This window comes from Triturus cristatus, chromosome 1_2, assembly GCF_964204655.1.
Source record: "Triturus cristatus chromosome 1_2, aTriCri1.1, whole genome shotgun sequence".
Taxonomy (NCBI): Eukaryota; Metazoa; Chordata; class Amphibia; order Caudata; family Salamandridae; genus Triturus; species Triturus cristatus.
Genome location: NC_140580.1, coordinates 786,884,739 through 786,910,829, shown reverse-complemented (window position 1 = coordinate 786,910,829; position 26,091 = coordinate 786,884,739). Strand labels below are relative to the sequence as shown.

The 26,091-nt window shown below is 42.5% G+C and overlaps 1 protein-coding gene across 3 annotated transcripts in view; it reads left to right on the top strand.

Moving 5' to 3' along the window:
* The window catches only part of WRAP73 (WD repeat containing, antisense to TP73), a 486,503-nt gene that overhangs the window by 190,720 nt on the left and 269,692 nt on the right, over nt 1-26,091 (top strand). For all 3 annotated transcript variants that reach the window (XM_085608852.1, XM_085608851.1, XM_085608850.1), the window contains 2 exons: nt 22,513-22,585; nt 24,586-24,689. In XM_085608852.1, the coding sequence (XP_085464978.1) occupies nt 22,513-22,585; nt 24,586-24,689 (177 nt within the window). The remainder of the gene's footprint in view (nt 1-22,512; nt 22,586-24,585; nt 24,690-26,091) is intronic.

The following is a 26,091-nucleotide window of genomic DNA, read 5'->3' as shown; positions in this document are numbered from 1 at the left end:
TTTGGGTCCACCACTGTGTATGTATCTGTAAAAGAAAGCAAGCAAAACAATACAGTGCACCATAGAACACATAAATTATGCAATCTGAAATACTTTGTATGCCATATCCTTGATTCATTTCATATGTCATAGTGGTGGTTGCTAAAGCACGCAGTGTCAGGTATACGTGTAGCTCCAATCATACACAAATCATGCATTCAAATATAAAAATATACGTGAAATTACATGCATGTGGAAGAGCTAGTCAAGGATCTTAGATATAGTAAAGTGCTAATCTGCGTGTAGAGTGATGCGCAGAATAGCACGTGAATTCCTAGTTGGCTGCGTGTTGCCAGCTTTAGACGGTGGTCGCAAAAACCGTGTGTAGCCAGTTGGAACGCGCCGTGCAAACTTAGCTTTATCATTATTGTAGGTGATATATTGGGTCCATGCGATTTGTAAAGACCGATGAGTATTTTTGCCCTTATTAAAGATACTGGTAATGATATTTACCTTATTTACGGAAATACACTTTTGATCTGGTCCCGGGAGGGGTGGGCCCCTATTGTCAAGATCTACGGAGGAGTGGAGAAAATATCGTTAGTCCCGTAGTTTTATGGCTGAATGCATTGTTAAAAGAAATGGGAAATGCGGTTTCAATGCAAAAAGGGTTACCGCATTAATATTGGTTACACAAAATGGAAAGGTCTTACTTCATCAAGGTGCTCGCCCACATTGCTACATACTCCGGTCTCCTCGGGATCAGGGTGTTTGCTGTGGCGGTGACCGGAGGAGGTATTTAAGATGTATTGCCGCCGTGGACTCCCTGGTGTCAACTTGACACGTCGGAACGTCCACTATGCGTGCGGCTTGAAAAAAAGACTAGAATATCATGCTCATTAGCGTGGTGTGTAAGGCAACACGTCTAGTGAGTGTAAGAATTTTATATATTAAACACAGGAAATGTTTACCGAAATAGGAGTGTCAAGTGTAGGCACGCATTTTAAAATGGCCACAATGGTGTGAAACTAGTAACTAAAAGGATTATATATGTATATGTATGTGTGTATGTGTGTATATATATGTATATGTGTGTGTGTATATATATATATATATATATATATATATATATATATATATATATATATATATATACATATATATATTCACTTAAAAAACCATAGGTTTCACACATGTTATAGTTAGCTGGGCATTTTCCTCGTGAAAAACCAATGAAATTCTCCCGTTATAGTTAGTGCAGGCAACTATAACTCACGCGACCGTAATCCGCTGCTGATGACGTCAGATGACGTCAGATGGGGAACAACCTTTACAACGCAACTTTTACAACGCACTACCTTTACAACGCATTTTTTACAACGCATAATCCATTACAACGCATGACATTACAACGCATGACACTACAACGCATTTTTAAAAACTACCTTTACAACGCATTCCATTACAACGCATACTACCATTACAACGCATACCATTACAACGCATAATATTACACTACACTATCCAACACTTACCCTACTGTTGCACCCCCTGGAGTTAGAATAGTAATTTTTACCCCTATACTATCCAACACTTACCCTACTGTTGCACCCCCTGGAGTTAGAATAGTAATTTTACCCCTATACTATCCAACACTTACCCTACTGTTGCACCCCCTGGAGTTAGAATAGTAATTTTTACCCCTATACTATCCAACACTTACCCTACTGTTGCACCCCCTGGAGTTAGAATAGTAATTTTTACCCCTATACTATCCAACACTTACCCTACTGTTGTACCCCCTGGAGTTAGAATAGTAATTTTTACCCCTATACTATCCAACACTTACCCTACTGTTGCACCCCCTGGAGTTTGAATAGTAATTTTAACCCCTATACTATCCAACACTTACCCTACTGTTGCACCCCCTGGAGTTAGAATAGTAATTTTTACCCCTATACTATCCAACACTTACCCTACTGTTGCACCCCCTGGAGTTAGAAAAGTAACTTTTACCCCTATACTATCCAACACTTACCCTACTGTTGCACCCCCTGGAGTTAGAAAAGTAACTTTTACCCCTATACTATCTAATACTTACCTTAAATGCAATTTAATATTATGCGTTGTAATGGTATGCGTTCTAAAGGTAGAATGCGTTGTAATGGAAATGCGTTGTAAAGGTAGTTTTTAAAAATGCGTTGTAGTGTCATGCGTTGTAATGTCATGCGTTGTAATGGATTATGCGTTGTAAAAAATGCGTTGGAAGTGCATGCGTTGTAAAAGTGTGCGTTGTAACGACATACATCCACGTCAGATATTACATCACTGTATTTACACATTTATATACCCATGTCTTCTTCCTTTTTTTTTTAGCTATACATATATTTATTTTATTTTTTTCAGAAAGACACATATGTCATCAGTGATGTAATATCTGACGTCATCAGCAGTGGATTACGGTCGCGTGAGTTATATTTGCCTGCACTAACTATAACGGGGGAATTTCATTGGTTTTTCACGAGGAAAATGCCCAGCTAACTATAACATGTGTGAAACCTATGGTTTTTTAGTGAATTTGCAAGGTTTTTTAAATGCTAATTCCTAACTATAACGTGTGTGAAACCTATGGGTTTTTTCAGTGAATTTGTACGTTTTTTAAAATGCTAAGTTACTTCACGCAGTTCGTTCCGTGCGCGCACGGTGAGCACACGGTGCGCTTTGCGCACCGCACGCCCACTTTACGCAGTTAGTGCCGTGCACGCACGGTGCACTTTGCGCACCGTGCACGCACGGTGGCACGCAGTGCGCTACGCGCCCCGCGCGCCCACGTTACGCTTAATGGGCCATGTACGCACGGTGCGCTTCGCGCACCGTCCGCACAAGGAGGACACATGATACGCTTTGCTGTTAAGGGTTTTGGCATAATCTGTTGCATCAATTATGCCATTCTCGCACACTGCGCTACGCGCAGCGTGCGCACACGGGGGGATTGGAATTGTAATTTATATTTTAAGCATTTACACCGTGCGCGCACGCTGCGCAAAACTCGCAGAATATTTTACATTTCTATAGTGCGCGCACGCTTCGCGCACTCGGCGATTTACCGAAAAAAATTAATTTTTTTTAATTGCACCTGGGGGACCTCCTAGGACACCTTGACCCCTGCTAGGGGGTCCGGAACTGTCCAGCGTGCCCCCTTTACATGTTTTTCTCCTTTGTGTTTCACCCCCCTCTCAGTGCGAGAGACAAAATGGCGGCCGACACTTCCTGGTTTCGACCGATTCGAATGTTTACTAAGATGTAACAACCAATCAGAAGTGCGCTCGCGGACGGCCGAGTGCGCGCACCCTGCACGCGTATAGATATATATATTGATTTAAATGCTATTTTTTCAAAAAATACTGAACAGATTTACACCAAACCTGCAAAAGGCACCAAACGGACCTTATGGCTACCTCTCTGCCTAATTTCACGTAATTCTGTTCAGCCGTTCGGGCTGTAGCTGCGACTAAAGTCCCTATGGAAAAATCCATGGGGAAAACGTGTTTTGGGACCCCCCTTTTTCTCGGCCCCCGCTTGACGAATCACCCCGAGACTTTCAGGGTAGGAGCGGAGCGCCCCATTAATTTTGAAAATTTCGCGAAGATTCGTCAATCGGCGCCAAAGTTATTCAAAATAGAATTTTGAGATTTCCTATGGAAACTCGGTCCTAACTATAACTATCTAATATATATATATATTACCTACTGGCGGTCGCCAGTAGGTAGTTATAGTTAGGACCACGTTTCCATAGGAAATATATATATATATATATATATATTCACTGAAAAAACCATAGGTTTCACACATGTTATAGTTAGCGGAAATTTTACTGATAAAAAACCAATGAAATTCCCCCGTTATAGTTAGTGCAGGCAACTATAACTCACGCGACCGCAATCCTCTGCTGATGCTAATACTGTATTTAGACACTTATTTGCCCATGTCTTCTTCCATACATTTTTAGCTATACATATATTACAAATATTTTTTTTTCATAAAGACACATATGTCATCAGCAGAAGATTGCGGTCGCGTGAGTTATAGTTGCCTGCACTAACTATAACGGGGGAATTTCATTGGTTTTTTATCAGTAAAATTTCCGCAAACTATAACATGTGTGAAACCTATGGTTTTTTCAGTGAATTTGCAAGGTTTTTTAAATGCTAATTCCTAACTATAAAGTGTGTGAAACCTATGTTTTTTTCAGTGAATTTGTACGTTTTTTTAAATGCTAAGTTACTTTACGCCATTCGTGGCGTGCGCGCCCACTTAACGCTGTTCGTTCCGTGCGCGCACAGTAAGCACGCGGTGCGCTTCGCGCACCGCGTGCCCACTTTACGCAGTTAGTGCCGTGCACGCACGGTGGGCACGCGGTGCGCTACGCGCACCGCGTGCCCACGTTACGCTAGATGGGCCATGTACGCACGATGCGCTTCGCGCACCGTGCGCACATGAAGGACATATGATGCACTTCGTTTTGAAAGGTAATATTTTAATTTTTCGTAAATTTTATAAGCCATGCACAAATGGTGCCCTTCGGGCACCATTTGCACACGGGGTGGACAGAGTGTGGATAATATTTTTTTAAATTTGTTTTTTTTTTAAATATTATTGTTTATCTCATCACTTATAAGCCATGCACAATTGGTGGCCTTCGGACACCAATTGCACACGGGGTGGGGAGAGTGTGGATAATTTTTATTTTTTATATAATTTTTTACCGTACGCGTACGGTAAGCGTAATCGGCGAAATTAGCGGAAAAAAAAATCCGTTTTTGGCCTTGGGGGATCTTTGGAGACTCCCTCAACATGGCTATGTGTGTGGGAGCTGTCTAAACAGCCCCTTTACATGTTTTTGTGCTTTGTATTTTCATCATCACTCTCAGTGCGAGAGAGAAAATGGCGGCTGCCGCTTCCTGGTTTCGGCCGATTCGAATGTTTACTAAGATCTAAGAGCCAATCAGAATCGCGCTCGCGCACGCCACCGTACGCGTACGGTAAGCGTACCGTAAGCGCACCGTAAGCTGGCTCAGATATATATATTGATTTAAAGGCTATTTTCTCAGAATCTACTGAACAGATTTACACCAAACCTACAAAAGGCACTTCCTTGACCTGAGGACTACCTCTCTGCCAAATTTCAAGTAATTCTGTTCAGCTGTTCGGGCTGTAGCCCTGTCTAAAGGTCCTATGGAAAAATGCATGGGAAAAACGCGTTTTGGGACCCCCCTTTTATCTCAGCCCCCGCTTGACGTAGCGCCCCACCTATTTTGAAAAATTCGCGAGGATTCGTCGACCGGCGCCAAAGTTATTCAAAATAGAATGTTGCGGATTTCCTATGGAAACGTGGTCCTAACTATAACTACCTACTGGCGACCGCCAGTAGGTAATATATATATATATATATATATATATATATCTACTGGCGGTCGCCAGTAGATAGTAATAGTTAGGACCGTGTTTCCATAGGAAATCCGCAACATTCTATTTGGAATAACATTGGCGCCGATTGACGAATCCTCGCGAAATTTTCAAAATAGGTGGGGTGCTCCGCTCCGCTCCTTCCCTGAATGTCTCGGGGGGATTCGTCAAGCGGGAGCTGAGAAAAAGGGGGGGTCCCAAAACGCGTTTTCCCCATGCATTTTTCCATAGGACCTTTAGTCCAAGCTACAGCCCGAACGGCTGAACAGAATTACTTGAAATTTGGCAGAGAGGTAGTCCACAGTTCAGGGATGTGCCTTTTGCAGGTCTGGTGTAAATCTGTTCATTAGTTCCTGAGAAAATTGCAGTTAAAAGCATATATATATCTATAGGCGCGCACCGTGCGCGTACGGTAAGCATACCGTACGCGCACGGTGACGTGCGCGAGCGCAATTCTGATTGGTTGTTAATGTCAGTAAACATTTGAATCGGTCGAAATCAGGAAGTGTCGGCCGCCATTTTGTCTCTCGCAGTCTGAGGCAATGAAAAACAAGGGGGAAAACGTGAGAAGGGGGCAGGATGGACAGGTCCTGACCCCCTAGCCTTTGTCAGGGGGTCACTGAAGGACCCCCAAGGGTAAAAAAATAAATATTTTTTTTTGCGTGCGCGAAGCCATAGGTTTCACACATGTTATAGTTAGCTGGACATTTCACTCGTGAAAAACCATTGAAATTCCCCCGTTATAGTTAGTGCAGGCAACTATAACTCACGCGACCGCAATCCTCTGCTGATGATGTCAGATATTACATCACTGATGACATATGTGTCTTTCTGAAAAAAAAAATATTTGTAATATATGTATAGCTAAAAATTAATGGAAGAAGACGGGTAAATAAGTGTCTAAATACAGTGATGTAATATCTGACATCATCAGCAGAGGATTGCGGTCGCGTGAGTTATAGTTGCCTGTACTAACTAGAACGGGGGAATTTCAATGGTTTTTCACGAGTGAAATGTCCAGCTAACTATAACATGTGTGAAACCTTTGGTTTTTTAAGTGAATATATATATATATATATATATATATATATATATATATATATATATATATATAATATATACCAGACATCGTATGAGTTTATGTCGCTGCTTTGTGGTTTTTCATTCTGGCGATTGTACGGGAATGTTTTATCCTAACTGGGAGCGTATAAATTCTCCGTGAGTTCGGTAAGGTTATCTGATACAGTGTAACTTCTCAGGCAGGTAGGCACGGTCAGTTGTTTCAGTGGACAAGGTCATTTGTTTAGACTATTCCACGGAATATTATCATTCAGACCGTTGAGGTGAGTCGACAGACGGTATATCCATCGTTGTTCTTTTTCAAAAAGCTGTTGCTGTGCGTTGTCACTGTTAAGGTCCAGATGCTTGATAATGAACCACTCCATGTCATTTGTTGTGTGGCCCATCTCAAGGAAGTGATTTGTCATGTGCGTTGTAGTACGTTTACACAGAATGTTGCTTTGATGGTATTACAATATATGTGTTTGCGTATCTCCCACACCTTCCCTGGTTCTAGACTTAGGGTTTTTGTAGACTTTGTCAAATAACACACACTGCAATCACCGCATAGTTAGTGTCCAGTCACTCAAAAGAGTCCCCATGTGTTGTGTATAGTGTTGATTTGTTTGACGTGCTGATGTGGTCTTGTAGAGACCAAGTTGTCTTTTAGGCTTCTCCCTTTACAATATGAAAACAAGGGTTTTTTCCACTGCTGGTTGCCTGAGTTCAATATCCTCCAGTGTTTCTGAATGATTTTGGATACTTTGTTAGACACTGCGTTAAAAGTGGTTACACAGGTGAGCGGGATGATTGGTTCAATTGCAGTTTTTTGTTCCAGTAATGTCTCCCTGTTCTGATTGCGTGCCCTTTTCTTCGCTCTTTCCGTGATCTCTTTGGGATAGCCTCTGTGTTTCAGTTTGGTGGACAAAGTCTGGGCTTGGTCCTTGAAGTCTTGTAGATTACTGCAATTCCTTCGTAACCTCAGATATTGTCCGTAGGGAAGATTCTCTCTCAGCGTCAGAGGATGGAAGCTGATATAATGCAGTAGCGAGTTCCTTGTATAGACTTTAAAATGGGTCTTCGTCTCCGGTTTTCCATTGAAAAATGTGTAAATCAAGGAACGTAAAGGTCTGCCTGCTTTTGGTGTGTGTGAATGTTAGGTTGGAATCACAAACGTTTATCCACAAGAGCTGGATATCCTAGGGTTGCGGACACGTCGGTGGATCGACTGCAGTGCGTCCACGTCGCTGGACAGACGACATTGAGCCCTTGAGTCAGTGCTCAGGTAGCGCGCAGCGCTCCTTCCACACCATCCCCGTGCCAGCCCCAGGAGGCATCCCGGCTTCCGCAGGACAGCAAATTGGGAACAGACGGCCTCCCGGACCTCCTCTCCGCTGCATAAGAATGCCAGACACGCAAACAGCTCTTCCGTGAGGCAGAGCAGCTTATTAGGCTGACGTGAAAAGAAAAGACTGGAAAAGAGCGGAGGAGCTTTAAACACTATTGAAGTCATCGCGATCTCCAGAGCTGCTCACGGATCGCAGGCACTGGAGCGGAGCACACGGAAGCACAGGAAGCTTCCCCGGTTGAAGAGGAGGAGCGCAGCAAGCGAGAACGATCGCTGCTGAAGCACGAACTCATGAAGGCTGCTCTAAGGTAACAGAGAACGCCCGGTCTAGCCCCGACCTCCCCTGTTTTCTTCAGCGCGAGCAATGTAATCAGAACGACCCCTACCACTCTCCCTTGAACCTGATGGATATAATTCTAGGATTCCCTCCCATGATCTAGAATTCCAGGATAGGGAAAGATCTTAGTTTACCTCTACAGAGTCAACAAAATGGCCGCAACAGGTTAACAAAGAAAAAGGGCTGCCTCCCATGAGATTCTTTCATCTGAAACAGAAAGAGGACTTCCTTGCTAGCTCCACGCTAGTCAGTTAACAAAGCAGCCATCTTGGTCTGACTTCTACTTCTCACAACATTGTCTCTCTTTCCCCCTAAAGAGCAGCATCTCTCACAACCTTGTTACACTTTCCCCCTAGGGCAGCATATTGCTTAGACATCTCCCCATCTGTCTATCCCCCGCTAATCAAGTGCCACCTAAACTATGGAGCGCACCGGTAACTTCACCTACTCCATCACTTCCCCCCAAACTTTTCAAAAAAAGCAGCGAAAGGTTTCAAACATAACTTATTAAAATCTCATCCTGAAACCCCAATCTCTGACCCATACTTCTCAATGAACAAAGGGCTCATTAACAACGACATTATCTTCTACAGTAAAAGAAGAGTTCAATGGAGAAAAGCCTTTTCTCGCCCTCTTTAGGGTTTCTCTCATGAAGAAACCGTGCACAAATTCACACTATCTATCCTACCCTCCCTATTCTTTAATGCAGCAGCCACCGTCAATATCTATCATATTGGTATCATCCTCATCCAATCAACCGACCGCAACCTCAACTTGATTGATCACATTTTTCCACTCATCAAGGAGAGAGTCACTCTAACACACCCCTCCAACCAATCGTTACGATATTTTCAACACCCATCCGGATCCCGAAGTAAGTCAGAATTCCCAGCTGTCCCCTTCTGTTCCGACATTAACTCTAGACCTCAACAACACCCCACCTAACAACACACTCCACCTTATAACCGCCTCACTCCATAACTCTAGTAATACTCTCACTATCCCTCTTCACCTTGCAATACCTCCCACACCCTCCCCCCTCACCATTACTCCCTACACCTTCCATCAGCCCGTCAGCCCCTCCTACACCCCCACAGATCCCGGCATAGCAGTCTCTCAAACCCCTCACCCTGCTCTACCTCTCCCACCTTCCCCCTCTCCTTTACTCCCAGCACCTTCCATCTGCTAGTCAGCCCCACCTATACCCCCACTGATCCTGGCATAGCCGTCTCTGTCCCTTCCTCTTCCGGCTTCCTCACTACCCTACCCCATTGACATTCACTCAGAGCTCTATGCATTGCCCCCAACCTCGACTCCCCCTCAAATGACACTGAAGAGGCTACTACCCCGCCTACTCCCTCGGTCCACCCTTCCTTTAAGGAAACTATCACGCCTGACCCCAGTCTTGACCAGATATTATCAGCCCTTCAACAAATTAAATTGGACATCGGAACCCTACACAACCTTATTTTACAACAATCCAAGCCCACTCGCTATACACAGGAATACAGATCTTCCATACACTCCAAGACCTATAGTAGCACACATCATCGTCTTGCAAGCTCCCAGGCTCAGGGGTCTTCATGTTGGAGCACTGTTCCGCACCCTAATAACATATCCCGCCCAATCAAGTTGTTAAACCCTCTATCTGATTTAGAATTAGGGGCTCTCCTTCGCTCTTACGAGCTACCTCGCCCTCCACATAGCGCTGGACTTCCAGTTATCACACATACAGACTCCCGAATACAGTCTATTCCGATCAACAAGTACAGAGTCATCAGACACAACTCCAGAGGCATTGTTGAAAATAACCTAACTAGAATCCCCCTCACATCCGAAAACACCACAGTATCCATCAAGCAGAGTCTAAGCTGTATCCTCCTGAATTGCAGATCTGCTTCTAGACATGCAGCTGATATAGCTGACCTACTTATCACTAACTAACCAGACATTCTGATCCTGATGGAAACTTGGTTAAAGGAAACATCTACTCTCATCATGGACATCCTGTTACCCCCTAACTATGACATCACCAGACTAGACAGAACGGACAGGCCAGGCGGTGGGATAGCCTGCATACACCAGATCGGCCTAACAGTGACCAACTCCAATGCCCCCGCTTTACCCTCTTGCGAATACCTATGCTTAAACATCGCCAACAACAACAAACAAATATGCTTTCTACACACTTTCTACCACCCTCCTGGAGATAACCTCACATTCATAGAACACTTCATGGACATTCTAGCGTCAAATGACCGCCAACAAAATAAGCACATTTTCTTGGGGGACTTTAACCTGCACTGGGATGACCAGAACGACCCAGGGGTAAACAGCCTCAAAGCTTTCCTCTCTGACCTTAATCTTAACCAAATATGTAACAGCCCTACACATGACAAAGGTGCAACTCTCGACCTAATAATCTCCAAAGTTGACGCCACTCAGCTCGACTCGATCCTCCCCTGCGACTGGTCTGACCATCATGTCATTACATTCCAAGTCTTTGAAACTGTTAAACGACTCCCAACACAACCCCTGGGAGCTAAGATCTGGAAGAGAAACCTGAAAAACGTCGGCTCTGACCTTATAGCATCAGCTAATTCAAACCATCTTTGTACCCCCGAAGACCTTGCCGATGTACAGGGGCTGACCAATCACTACTTTCACTCCATGAACAACCTACTAGACAAAATAGCCCGCTTCAACTGAAAAGAACTTCTATAATAGAATCAAAACCATGGTATGATGGGAGGCTAAATGAAGACAGACGCTCTCTTAGAGTAATGGAACGACGTTGGAGAGTCGCCCCATCAGCTGAACACCTCAAGCTTCTTAGAATCTCCAGAAACGCTTATTTTAGAAAGATCAGAAAATCTAAAACAGTCTTCTTCAGGTCTCAACTAGACCTGGCCAAGAACCACCACAAAAAGCTATTCGATCTTATCAATGCCAAGACCAAGAGCCTACCAAGTCTCCCTAACACTATCCCACCTTCTCTACCCAATTGTGATGAATATGCCTCCTTTTTCGCTTTTAAGACGGAATCCATTAAATCAGATCTACTCCAAGACCTCCTAGCCGTCTCACACTTGAAAAAGAACCCATCACTGCCCCTGGCTGGTGCCCAAGCTAATGACCTTCCAAAATTTAAGCTAAAAAACAACGCAACTTGGTCCCACTTCAACACCTACAGTGAAGACACCATATTAAAGACGCTAACCTCTCTGAAACCCTCCAATCATTTCATAGACCCACTCCCAGCTAATTACCTAAAATACTTCATTCCTCTATTACTACCCCTCTGGACCAAGATCATTAATACGTACCTCCTTCAAGGATCCATACCAGACATCCTGAAATCAGGTCAGGTTTCGCCTATCCTAAAGAAACTAACATCTGACACCTCGGACACAAATAACTATCATCCGATTTCTAACATTCCTATGCTAGCCAAACTCCTGGTAAAATGCGTTAACACACAGCTGAACAACCACATTGATCAATTCAACCTACTTAACCAATTTCAACCCGGCTTCAGAGCAGGTCACAGCACTGAATCAGCCATGACACATGTATTAGACGACGCGCTAAAAATCCTAGACCAAAACGACGCCTGTCTACTAATCCTACTCGACCTGTCATCAGCCTTTGACACCGTCAAACACAGCAACCTGCTCGAACTCCTGAAACACAGAATGGTAATATCTGGAACTGTATTTAACTGGTTCACTTCTTTCCTCCAAAATAGATCCCCAAGTTTCAAGGTCAACCAATCCCTGTCCAACCCCATGCCAGTCACTTTAGGAGTTTCACAAGACTCCTCCCTCTCACCCACCCTTTTCAACCTCTTTATGGAACCATTTACCGATCTTCTCAGCCTTGCCAAGATACACTTTCACATGTACGCAGACGACACCCAAATCTACATCAAGATCCACTCACTTGATGACATCAAATCGCTCAATTCCACACTACAAAAAAGCCAAACTTGGCTGGCCGAAAACCACTTGAAACTAAACTCCCTCAAAACGGAATTCCTCTTAATCGCTCCCCCTAACAAAACTCCCATTATCCTGGATTGGATGAAGCACTTTACAGCTCTTAATGGACAACCTCTTGTCGTGGACTCGGCTAAATCGCTAGGGGTTACGCTTGACAGTAACCTAAAGATGCAGAAACATATCGGCGCCTCTACAAAAGGAGCTAACTTCCACCTGAAGACCCTGCGAAAACTGAAACCCTTTCTGCCTGCCTACGATTTCAAACTAGCGGTTCAAGCATGGAATATGGGGCGGTAACCTTATGTGGCCTCCCAAGGTCATCGACAGCCCGCTAAGAGCCACGATCAACTCAGCTGCGAGACGCATCACGGGTTCAAAGAGAAACTCACATATCCCCAGACCTGAGAGCCCTCAACTGGCAACCGTTTGAAGCCAGAATCCATCTGAAAATCGCTCCAGGAGTGCCAAGACTCTTCTTCTAAAACCACAACGATTTACCAAGAAAAAAACCTATAACCGATCCTTTTCTGGTATGGCTCCTAGGATCTGGAATGCTTTGCCCAGTGAAACAAGAATGAACTCTTCCTCTGCCTCATTCAAAAAAGAAGTGAAAGCGATCCTAATGGCTAAATTCACGTGAACTCTATAACTGTTTACTGTATTTTTTACGTATGATGTTTTTACGGGCCATAGTCGACCTTCTGTTAGCTTAGTCTTTACGATTATGAGATTTGTATAACTTTTTCACATAGATCTTGGTATGCTATTTCTTGATTTCCTCCAATGCCTTGTAAAGCGCTCTGTTACTTGCAAGAGTTTGTTCGCGCTATATAAAACCTTCAAAATAAATAAAAATAAAAGAGGAAGGCCTCAAGTGACTCTTCTGTGCGTTCCCAGATGAGGAGGACATAGTCGATGTACCTTTTGTAGAAACGTATATTTGGTATTGATGGGTTGTTGGGATGGAACAAATGTGTTTTTTCGAAGTTGTACACGTACAGTCTGGCCACACTCGGGGCAAAGGTGCTGCTCATTGATGTACCGTAGATCTGGAGGTACAGTTGTCCTTCAAATTCGAAGTAGTTTTCCTTCAATGCCAGCTCTGCACATGTTAGGATGAATGATTTTGGAGTTTTGTATTTCCAGTTGGTAGTCTTAAGTCAAGCTTCCAGAACCCTCAGAGTGTCATCTTGGGGCAGACTAGTGTATAGACACTCTATACCTAGACTTACCAGAAAGGACGTATTGGGATCAAATGTGAGGTTTTTGATCTGTCCTAGAAGATCTTTAGTGTCTCTGAGATAGGTGGTAGTGGTCTGTACTATAGGTTTTAGGTAAGTCACAAATGTTTGACAGCAGTTCCAGGATTGAACCTATGCCCGATACTATCTGGCGTCCTGGTGGTGGTACTTTATTTTTATGTATTTTGGGGATGGTATAGAAATACAGTACTTTTCATGTGGTGGTAATGAGGAATTGTGCCTCTATTTTACTGATATGTCCACTGTCTTCAGCTTCGTTTACCATTTCTTGAATGGTGGTCCTCAATCTCGTAGTCTGGTCCTCTTGTAGGGGCAGATAGTTGTGTATGTCGCTAAGTAGGCGTAGGCGGTTTTGTCCTGGAGCACTTTCCCGCCAACTTTGTCCGCTGGCTTGATCACTATATTTTCAATATTTTTCAATGTTAGTAGTGCCTCTAATTCCTTTTTGTTGGTATTCTTGAATATCTTGTCTTCTTGGAGGGTTTCAATGTCCTTGAAAACTGCCTGTTCGAAAGCAGCAACCTCCACAGGGATGGTGTTTGGAGGTGGTACAAAGGTTAATTTTATTTTGAACCCTGTGTCTCCTGTTTCTTGTGTGGTCTCCATTGGTTGGTTCCTGAAAAATGCCTTTAGTTTTAATTTTCTAAAGAATTCAGCCATTTCACAGTGAAGACGAAACTTATCAAAGCGGGCTGTAGGTACAAAGCCTAAGCCCTTGATGAGTAGGTCATTTTCCATTGGTGTCAGCATGTGTCCTGAATAGTTGGTCACTAGTTCCTCCTAGAGCTCGTTCCTGGCTGCTGGTCTTTTGTCTTGCTCCTGGTGTTCGCTCCTGGGTTTTGATTGTCCTCCCAGTGTACCTGGGGCTGTCTTCTCCGTTTGCCTCTTCCTCTGCGACCGCTCCCTAAAAAAGGAAAACGTTGGGTCTCGTTCATAAATTGTGTCTGTAGTGGGGCATACGGTGGGTTCCAGCTGAACATCATATGTGGCGGCATCTGGGGAAAAGGTGTTGTAAACTGCATTGGGTTTCCTGGCGGTCCTTGTTGACAATTGTTAGGCCTTCCTCTGCCTCTTTGTCTGTTACGGTAACTTTGAGCTAGAGCCACTGCTTACCGAGGAGTCCTCTTCAGAGCCGCTGGATGAGTCATTCCGTTTCTGTGGTTGCCAATCTGTCTGAGTATGGATACGTTTTTGAATAAGAGAATTTTTTTAGATACTTTTGGAATTTTTGGATCTTTGACTGTGTCAAATTATCCCTGTATTTCTGTATGTCTTTATTGATTTCATTCAATTTTTTCTTGAATGCTGTTCGGGTGGTTCGGAATTGGTTTCTGTGATCTGGATTTCTATTAGAATGGTGTCTGAGAGTCTTTTAGCAGTTTGTATAATCAGCACGATCCAATCTCTGCTGCACTGCCAGGCGATTTTAGCCCAATCCCTCCGCAACACAGGATCGTCCAGAAAAATGCGGGGGGCATTGGTCACAATAAGCCCTCTTGGTGCCGTATTGCTCCTGAGATATTCAGTTAGGATAACTCCATGTAATATTGTTCTAATGTGATTGCGTTTAATTTCGGTTAATGTTTCCCAATCTGAGCTTTGTGCTATTGTTTTGGAGATATTAAGATCAGCCAGTAATGGTGCTGCTGCCAGGATATCATTCACTACTTCCTCCGAAAAAGTGAGACCCTGGTGTTCTGCCATGGTGGGTTGCACCAGGTTTTTTTAGAAGCTTTTATGTGCTCTCGCAGCTAAGCGCTGCCAAGTATAGGATAAACAAATGAGAGAGCTAGGACCGTGAACGGGCCGTCCTTGTCCCTTGGTAAGTATTGAAAAACACCTTGGACGGACCGGACTAGCAGGTTGTCCAACACTGTAGTGCCTGGCACCACAAAGGTTAGTTAAAAGAACCCTCACACACCAACCTAGTTGGTTTCATGCTTCATCATCTGGGTCCCAGCTGAGTAGCCGAATGTGTGTTTGTGTGTGTGTTTGTGTGTGTGTGTGTTTGACCTCTGGGACTCTGATAGTTACTTTATTCCCTGTGGTCCTGGGTATGTTTAAAAACAATGAGTGGATAACGTATAAAGACTATTAGTTGTGTCTTCGTTATCTGCCGGTCTACATGCTTCAATCCTTGGTCAAAAATGATGGGACTTTCTTCAGGACCTCTCACAAAGAATTAAATAGTGAAAGTGAAAAGTGAGTGGTAAAAAAGTTAAACCACGTGTGTGCGCATTTTCTAGCACACGCGCTAAGGTGTGCTATGTATGCTTAGTGGACTGACCGTAATTTGGGTCCACTACTGTGTATGTACCACCACTATGATATATGAAATGATTCAAGGATATTGCACGCAAAGTATTACAGGTTGCATAATTTGTGTTCTATGTTGTACTGTATTGTATTGTATTGTCTTGCTTTCTTTTACAGGTACATACACAGTAGTGGACCCAAATTACGGTCCGTTCACTAAGCATATATAGCACACCTTAGTGCGTGTGCTAGAAAATGCGCACACATGTGTGTTGCAATGATGAATTGTAGTCATGAGGTAAACCAAAGTAGAAGTTTATTTGTAGGTCACAAGATGGTAGTTACAAGTAGATGAGTTAGTTCAAGCTAATACAAGGTCCCACCAGGAGCTGCATCTCTGCTGCTCAGCCCACTCTCTCTAACTGTCATTCCTCCAGTCCCACAGGCACACCAACATTCCACACAGTCATCAGGCATTCCAAGCCCATTATGCACTCAACATTTCAACAATTTAAACATTTCAAGAATAAATTGCCCATTGCGTACTCAACATTTCAAGAATAGGGTAAACTGCCCATTGCGCACCAAACATTTTAAGTATAGGGATCACTGCCCATTACGGACTCAACATTTAAATAATAGGGTACACTGCCCATTGCACACCAAACATTTCAAGTATAGTGAACACTGCCCATTGCGCATGTATAAATAAATAAATATAAAGCTAAAACAACACACACTGCAAGGCACCATAACGATGGAGAGTAACTATGTTAATATGAAAGGTACATTAAGTGTAAAGGGTGTGGAGACCAGCTCCTACACCAAATACCCTAAAGAGAAGGCCTAATAATACCTTTAAAGTATCTAGAACAGAAAAATAGGTGTGACATATGTGAGGGGTAACAAAAACAACTCTTGGGCATGCCAAATTACTTTAAAGCGAAACTTGACTCTCTGAAAGGTGAGAGTAATACAAATGCATAGAATGGAGTACTAAATTCTGTAAGGTACTCGTCTAAACAATAAGCCAAGGGAACAAAAGCTTCAAAATAACAATTTCACCAGGAAGAAAAAAGACATATTTGGCACAAAACAACATAATTGAACGAGTACCAAGAAAGATGCTGTACCACCAAGCAACAAACTTAAAGAAGCAAAAGATGAGCATGTTACAGGGCATGATGATACAAAAATTATGACACACAGAAAGATGCAGACAAGCGTGAATGCAAACGTGTATGTGCCAAAAGCAAGTTAGATAATGTTTTGCTTCCAGTCCAAAAAAATGAACGAGGTCGAGAGGAACAAAGTCCAATTGTTGCCTATAGATAGATCGGTTGTAGGCTTCCAGTGTGATTAACGATGCCTTCGTCGAGATGAACATTAAGCAAAGTCAAAACGTTCCTGAGAGCATGGACATCATGCTTACATGTGGAGAAGGAATTACGATATGTCATGGTACAAAGGCAAAAGTCATCATGGTTCATCATGGCTCACCTCGACACACCGGTAAACAAGCAGAGCAGAATGAACACAATAGACTGAAATGTTTTCCTCTGCAGCTATGAAGTTGAAAACAAAACGGTGCTGCGTGTAGTTTGAAGAAAGAGTAGAACTTCTACTTTACCACATATAATCCAGTCACGTAGCCTGCAGGCAGCCAGGAAACAAAAATAGCGGCACGCAATAGATGCCATGTCGGGTGGCTCAAGGTACGTCAAGGTACGTCAAGGCAGCAGAGCGTCTATTGGCTGTGCCAAGTTGATCGACTGTAACTGCGTCAGTAAGAATGCACGGAACGGTGCTGCGAGGCTCGATGACCCAGGTGGGATCACGTGCAAGGAGACACGCTGTTTGTTTATTTTTTTAAACTGAAGAGGCGGAGGTTAAACTGTCGAAAGTAGAGAGGATGGCTGGGGCCCAAAATTAAATCAAAAATGGGCTTACCTCCATATGTCCGCATCTTCACGCTGCATATGTAAAATCAAGAGCCTTCGGCAAACAAACCAGGATAAAAAAATGCCATACGGTGCAGTCCTAGGCTCACCCAAAGCGCCGCCTTAACCACTCCTTACACAAAGTGCCCTTCGCAAAGTACTTGGCAAAATGTACGTAGACCAGTGTCTTCTGTTGAGAACAGTTGATGAAAACATTGCCAGACTTTCTGCTCTTCACCGCTGTCTCTGAATGTCTCTGAATGTTCATACATGTAGCCATGTAAGAACATTTTCCAGACTTTGACATAGACTGGTCAGCGCTGTATCCGTTTATTTTGAAGTATATAACCATAAGTATAAGGAATGTGAAGCGCCCAAGGCAGGCTGTCCGGTTGGTGGAGGACACTGGTGGGACTAGAGGGGCGTTTTTCTCCTTATTTTCAATTTTAATTTTCTTCAATTAGTTTCAGTATAAAAAGTCATGCTGTAAATTCAAATATCATTACCTCAGGTAGACAGGAAACCAGTACATGCAGGTTTGTTTTAATCCAGATCGTCGCCAATGTTGCAATGATGAATTGTAGTCACGAGGTAAACCAAAGTAGAAGTTTATTTGTAGGTCACAAGATGGTAGTTACAAGTAGATGAGTTAGTTCAAGCTGATACAAGGTCCCACCAGGAGCTGCATCTCTGCTGCTCAGCCCACTCTCTCGAATTATCATTCCTCCAGTCCCACAGGCACACCAACATTCCACACCGTCATCAGGCATTCCAAAGTTCCATACACACACTCATGCAAACTGGCTAAGCAGCAGGAAATGTAAGTACAACAATGTGGTTTAACTTTTTTACCACTCACTTTTTTCACTTTCACTATTTAATTCTTTGTGAGAGAGGTTCTGAAGAAAGCCCCAAAATGTTTGACCAAGGGCTGAAACATGTAGACCGGCAGATAACGAAGACACAACTAATAGTCTTTATACGTTATCCACTCATTGTTTTTAAACATACCCTGGACCACAGGGAATATAGTAACTATCAGTCAGAGTCCCAGAGGTATTTTTAATCCACCACTTCATCACACTCACACACAAAAACCCCCAGCTCCACTGCAATCAGGTGTCGCAGCACAGCTGAGTAGCATTCGGCTACTCACCTGGGAACCCGATGATGAAGCATGACACCAACTAGGTTGGTGTGTGAGGGTTCTTTTAACAAGCCTTTGTGGTGCCAAGCAATGATCAATAGACAGAAGCAGGTGAATGTTATAAAATGTGTCAGGATAGTGAACAGAACAAAAAGTTCTACCATTGTGCTTAGACAACACATATATATGCACAAATAAAAAATAATATAACAATCTAGTGTACTCCTACTATGCAGACTCGAACCCACATGTCTAAGGTGTATGTTCTGCGAAGGATTCCCTTACTGGATGATTCATCCCCATTACCTGGTGGGTAAGAATGTTGGACCCGATCTTGGTCACAAGCTGGACATCCCTCAAGGAGATGTCAGTCAGCTACTGGGTGAAAGCATCAGCATGTAGAGACCTCTCGAAGTCAGCAGAAGTACCTCCTGTGACTGTACCCTGATACCTATGTTTATAGAAAAAGGCATCCTAGCCTTGGGCTGACATTGGGATCAGGCGGCCTTTGTTTGTATGATACAGATAGCTGTGTCGCCATATGGACAAAAATAGCAAACACATTTGCACAACATATGTGTAGGCCTTGTACAGAATGCCAAAGCAATAAGGTAGTGTACTTGCGAAGTTGATTCGTGTAAGCAAGGTCGGTGTTTCTAGGAAACAAACCTAAAGTGTCACAAATGCAAATGTGTTTCGAAAGTCGATGTTCATGTAAATGGCAACGTTTCCTTCTAGGCCTAACTGGAACACATGGCCCTCAGTGCTTCAGTTTTTCGCATGTGCTCTCTGGCTCATAAATCTGACTCTTGCACTGTTCATTATCAGGCCGTTCTATCTGCAACCTCAACATATTAATGTAAAATAAACACAACCTTCCCTTGACTTAAATAGGAAAATGTGAGCCTGTGCTTATTTATAATGAACTCAAGGCTGTGAGGTACACTGAAGGGATCTGTTACCTACTGCTGGTAGCTTTCAATTGACTGGTTGGAGACATCTGGTTTAAAGGTTCCTGGAAGAAGTCCACATACCCAGTACGAATAAGAATCACTTGTTGCAAGTTTTGCCAATCTAGTTTACATAGTATCCACTGCTGAATAAAGTCTGACCAAGATCCAACTTGTGGGTAACAATATCTCCACACATCCTATCTCATTGAGCCCTATCGATCTGTATTCAAATTTCCTCCCACAATTGAACTCTGTACTTGTCTATAGTTTTCTTGTTAGCAAGACCATCTTCTCGGAGCAGGTTTTAAATTGCTGACGCTTGTAGTAAGCTGCCCTTAACTACTTTATAAAGATGTATAACATCTGGCGAGCAACCTGGTATCATTAACTCTTAGACACTGTAAGAGGCCCGCTAGTATCTCCTTATTTCCTGGTTCCTTATGTTAAATCTTTTACATTGTATAGATTCAAAGTCCTCCATTTGACCTGTGCACCAGATTTGTCTAATAAGCAGTATCTTATTGTTAAGCCATCTCCTCCAATATAATGTTTTTATTTTTTAGTCACCCTGTGTAGAACCAGGAAAGGTCTCATTACCATTAAATCCCTTGTCCTCATCCCAGTTATTACCTATTTTCTTTATTTTAAGGCGTTTTATATAGTGTGAACTTGATCCGAAGGTATCGGGTATCGGAGCGCTTTACATAGCACCAATTGCGTTACATGAGGACACATCCATTTTTGTTAGGCACAGGGAGATTAAGTGATTTGCCCAGAATCACAGGATGTTCAGCGCCATTGCCGAGACTCAAACCCAGTTCCCCAGATTCGAGGTCGACCGCCCTAGCAGTTAGGCCAACTCCTCTCCCCATGTGGTGATTCCCACCTCGAGGGAGGAAGCTCCATGAAATGCTGAGAATACAAAGCCTGCCCACCCACTACTTAGTGCCATCTGTAGTCTGACATTTCCAGCATCCACATTGTTTTCATGTCTCCTACCAGGTCGAGGAATTCAGGAAGACATTGCGGGGTCAATGCTGGGCTTCAACTTCCATACTTGCCTCCTTTTCTTTCTCCTCCTGCCTGGCTCAGGAAGAGAGGAGTGCTTGCCACGTGAGATCATAATGGTCTGCCTACAGGGCCAAAGCTAACTTTGTGGCTAGGAAGAGCCACTATAACTAAAGGCTTCAAAATGAGTGGAACCTGATAGTCATCAATGTTCATCCTTGTCCCTAGAAGCTATGAAATGAAAATGTCTTGATTTTCTGGGCTGATTAATCACTACCACTGCGGTCCAAACCAACCATAGCTCGAGGGAAGTTCTTCACAGCTTTATTTGCAAATAAGATTCAGGAGTAAGTGAGCACTTGCATGTTACCGACGTTATTGATTCCATTTTTAAATGGAAATTATTTCTTCCAAACATAGAAGAAAGGCTAGTGTAAATTGTAACTGGCAAGATGCTCAGGGAAAGAGCCTGGAGAAGGTTGGCTCTTGGAAATCCGAAATGTATCTGGATGAGAGCAGTTAAAACAAATACCGAAACAAAACCGACAACCAGCTGCAGAATCGGGTGTACTGTGATGTGTAATGTGATGGTACAAAACATGAGTTTAGCAAGCATTTAAAAATTATACTAGCCTCTAGCACAAGAAGGTGGTATCTGCCAGTCACGTATAAGTCACGGATCTCTGAATTGGGCGCCTGGTGATAAAGTATATTCGATGATGGTCCTATGCTTTATGAAGTATAATCCATACTAGATTTTGGCTACCTTACTATATTTTGGCTAAATATGGATCAAGAATAGAAATGAAACCAAGAGGTCAAAGGAGATGTACAGTGTACAGCAGACTAACTTCAATTTGCATAAATTTCGTGTGAGATCATCACAGCATTGTAAGTTCGGTCAAAATCAGTACACCCTCACAAAATTGGCTAAAACATTATTTGAAATGTCTCAATTCTTTTAATATTCGACTCATTCTGCTGTGTAACTTCACACCTAAATATCTAAAACAAGCATTGGCAATGCGGATAGCTTTTTCTTTACAACAATGTACAACAAAGTAAAGCTTTACAAGTAAATAGCATGAAAATGAACAAGCATTTTTTGTTGCAGTAAAGAAGTGTAGAATAATATTGGTGAAGGTTCAAAGGCCAGGTGACAATTGCTCTGTGAAGCCAGATTTAAAAAATCCATGTAAGTTAATGACTGCCCTCCTCCCATCTGTGCTGCCATTGGAAAACAACTTATATCAGCTTGTTATCTAATACACTTCAATGGCATTAGAATGTTATGTGTGTGCCCCTGAAAGTTCAATCTCCGGCTGCTGGGTAAATAAACAAAATGATCACAGCTATGAGGAGGGCAAGCACTTTTTTGTTGACGCACCCAACTTCTGATAAATCAAAACATGTACTCCAGTCTCAACATGCGGGCGGAGTCAAACCCCTCTCTAGTATTTCTCACATAATTATCTGGCTACAGCTGCACTGTCCAGCCATACCATACCCAGCCTTAGCCTATGGTGTATTCCAGTGTCTACTGTGTTTCCTGATGCAAGACCAAAGTAATAAGCTGCACTTGCATTTTACCCTAGCTAATTTTACCTAAAAAAGTACCAGTTATACAACAAATCATATAAAGGCCCACATGATGTGTTTGGATCTGAAATGAACAGCACTGTTCATATTTAAATGTTCTCATTTGGAGTTATGGATTTTTCAATATCAAATAATATATATTCACTTTTTCCAACAGCTCCGGATAACACTCTGGTCTCTTAGTGCCAAATCAGTATCTTACATTAAATATCCGAAGGCATGTCAACAGGGTAAGCGTTTTTAAATTTTGAATGAAATTGCATTTAGTTGATCATTAATTTCAGAAATCTGTGTATTCAATCTGTAGCCGTATTATCTTTTTGTCTTTCTCTTGGTCCTCCTACAAAGAGTTGTAAATATGTATGGCAGTTTAAAAATGTATGTCACAACGAACAAGCCCTAAGCAGTTGGGCATTTGTAGATCAAGTGGGAACGTTGATTTGTGGCTCTGTAGCCCATGATTTGAGGAAGACACATTCTACATTTCCAATTAGGGGTCTTTATGCTGGCATCCCCATCCGCAAGTAACTCTTTGAAGGGCTCTTTAGTGAGCTGATTGGGTACCCCGCCATGGAGTATCACATACATAGGATGCCAATTGGAATGATCAACAGGTTGCTCATAATGCAGTGGTGCAAACCCTGTATTTCACAGGGAAACGTGAAATATGGAAATGTTTCACTAGTTCCTGTAAAATTTGGGTTCCATCATAATAAGGACCGCTCATAAAACAGTCTGCTAATCTTTACTATTACCAAGGCACTAGGATTATGCAGCAATGGAGAATCAAATTATGTGGCAGATATATCTAAATTATGTGACAGTAAAAAGACAAATTGAGGCATTATACAGTACATACCTTGGCAGATCCATTTTCATACATTTGAGCTAGATACATTGTGTGTTGAAATCTGCAATTTGGCATAGCAAAAATGTATGCATTTCTCATGCCAATGACAAGAAATGTGGTCAAATAGTTTGTACAAGTGTACTGATAAACCCAGATGCAGACATTTAGTCCTACAATGGAAATACCAAATCCCATGTTAATACCACAAATCAAGGGAGAACGATCTGGAACCTACTCTGGATCTTCACTGCCTTATAACTATCAGCTGATGCAATAAAATTTGTCTTTGGTTCACCTTAAATACCTTTGTTTATCACGAACACATGGGAAAATACAATACAATACAACACAGCACACACCACATACACAGATGATCATAGATTGATGTTATTCATTACCATCGTGGGGAAATGCATGAAATGAGCCACATTAATGCAGACTTAAATAAATCCTTAAGCTCAGACAGTACATATCCCTAGTACGCAGTGTCCTGCATGTCAGTAATTTTTTCTCAATGCTACCTTTCAAGAGTGGTTGGATTGCCAGTGTCAAGAATTTCAAGTGTTATGGGTGGAGAAGGCTGAAGGAATGACCTTTTTCGAATTTCTACCTCACTAGCCCTACTAAGGCTTTGTCTGAAAATAGTTTTCCCCCCAGTAGTAAATGATTTGTTCCAGCTGTGCCTGTTGTGACAATCTAGGAAACGGGTGTATGATTTCCAGGAGAAGAAGACCTCTTGAGGTTTAGGCTCTCTTCCTCTGGAGATTCTGCTGCACATTTGAGTTCAGAGCTGCTCCTCATTTGTTAAGGCAACAGCTGCGGCATTCTTAAACCTCCACATGTAGAACTGACACGTGTGCTGTTGAGCTTTGTGGGTTACACACAGTATTCTTGAAGATGTTCCCCCAGAATATGTGACCTTTGGCCAGGAAGGTATGTGAAACTCCTGCCAATGCCTTAGCTTCCTATACTCCCTTTCTCCACCTTCGAAGGGCAGGCGGCTCCGTGATGAGCCCTAGCGACGTGACTCAAGGGCTGGGGCAGACTACCAGCACTACTGCACGAAGAGCAAAGAATTGCCCTGACCATTATCTCCAGCATTTGAACCTAGAGCTGCAGAGACATGAGCAGCAAGTGTGACAACGGGAGTGGGGTGGGGGGGGGTCACATGCCACTGCCTTGGGCATGACCTTAAACGTAGGTGCCGCACATTTAGTCTAAAGACTAGTAATAGTTTAGATTCAGCTATGTCGAATTTTAGCTCTGGCTAAATCGTAGAGATGCTTTCAATAATCCATGTATTGTTCTTTAAAACGTTCTGTGAAGGTTAATTACGCATTTATTAAGATTATTAACTCGTAATGTATATTTAATTTACAGGAATTTCTTTTACCAAAGATGGCCGACACATGGCTTTGGCAGAGAGACGAGACTGCAAAGATTACATTAGTATCTTTGTGTGCAATGACTGGCAGTTATTGAGGGTAAGAAATACCTCAGCTTTTTAAAGGCACGTATTAGATAGCAGTCTGTTGGTTTTTCCATCTGACAATATATTATGTGTCCTCCACATTCATAAATGTGCATCATTCCAGGAATCCTATTTCAAACTTGACATCTCAAGGTACTTTCCCTAACTGCTGTGATATCTAAAAATAGGGCTGTAAGATCCATGCAATATTGAGGTATTACAAGCCTTGTGTCTGGTCTAGGAAAGCGAGGGTCTGTGTTCAACCTGGAATGTGTTTTATTGAGTCTTGCCCTTCAGAGCTTCAGTGAGACAGTTGAATTTGTGTGTCTGTGTCTGTGTGTGGCGTAGAACATACATCACAAGAGTGTAAAAATGTGACTGGTGCTGTTTTTGAACTCTTTATTCAGTAAAAAACATTGATTCGCACTCCATTTAAAATTAGTCTTTCAGCAATTATGCTGCTGATGGGACATTATACACGTGTTCATTTATTGATTGGATTCCTGTACCGCCATACAAATTAAAAAAATTACTATCTTTTGAATAACGACCCCCTGGGTCATTTTATTTTTCCTAAAGTATAGCAATCGGTAGTAGGCTATGGCTTGAATTTCTGATTAGAACTCAACTCTTAGAATAAAGAGACTGACAAAGTTGTTGATACTGATAGGTGGCACTAAGGTGAACTAGTAAAAAATAAAAATTCTAGACATTCTAAACACTCAAATACAAATCTGAGCATTTTGGCCAAAGATTGGGACTATTATTGACATACTGCAAAAGGATGGACAGTCGGCTGCATAATATGGTAAAATGTATGGAGGCTAGGGAAGCTGGCATACAAAAATCGTGGACTGAGTGGAAGTTCCCGAGAGGCTGCTGGTCCCAGGAGCTGAAAGGTGCATACGCTGCTTTCCAGAAAACTCATTTTCTTTATCTATTCACATACTTTTGTTTATAGAGCTCTGCTTTAATGAACAAATGTATAGCCAATCACCCACAAAAGGAGTTATAAGGATAATCGGCAAGTCTAGTCAGTTGTATCTTCTGTGAAGCCCTCAATTGCTTTTTAGCTAATTCACAGTACACATTCATAATAATTAAATAGTTGATTCTAAATAATACCCGCATATATGCATCAAAACCATGAGTACTGCTCTTGGAGTTCTGCAGCACTCACCATTGTAATGCATTTATGTATGTTTACTGTAAAAACAATGCAAACAGAAATGTTAAAAAAAAAGTATACTAGTAGTACAAAACTTATTTGCACATTTGATGGATTACGTAGCCCAAAGTGAGTTTTATATATAGACTAATAACTATAAAATCCTGTCCCTGGAAGGTGTTTATTCATTATTGCGTGCTGTGAAGCATGGGTAGCATGGCCGATGTTAACTTGTAAAGCATTTACT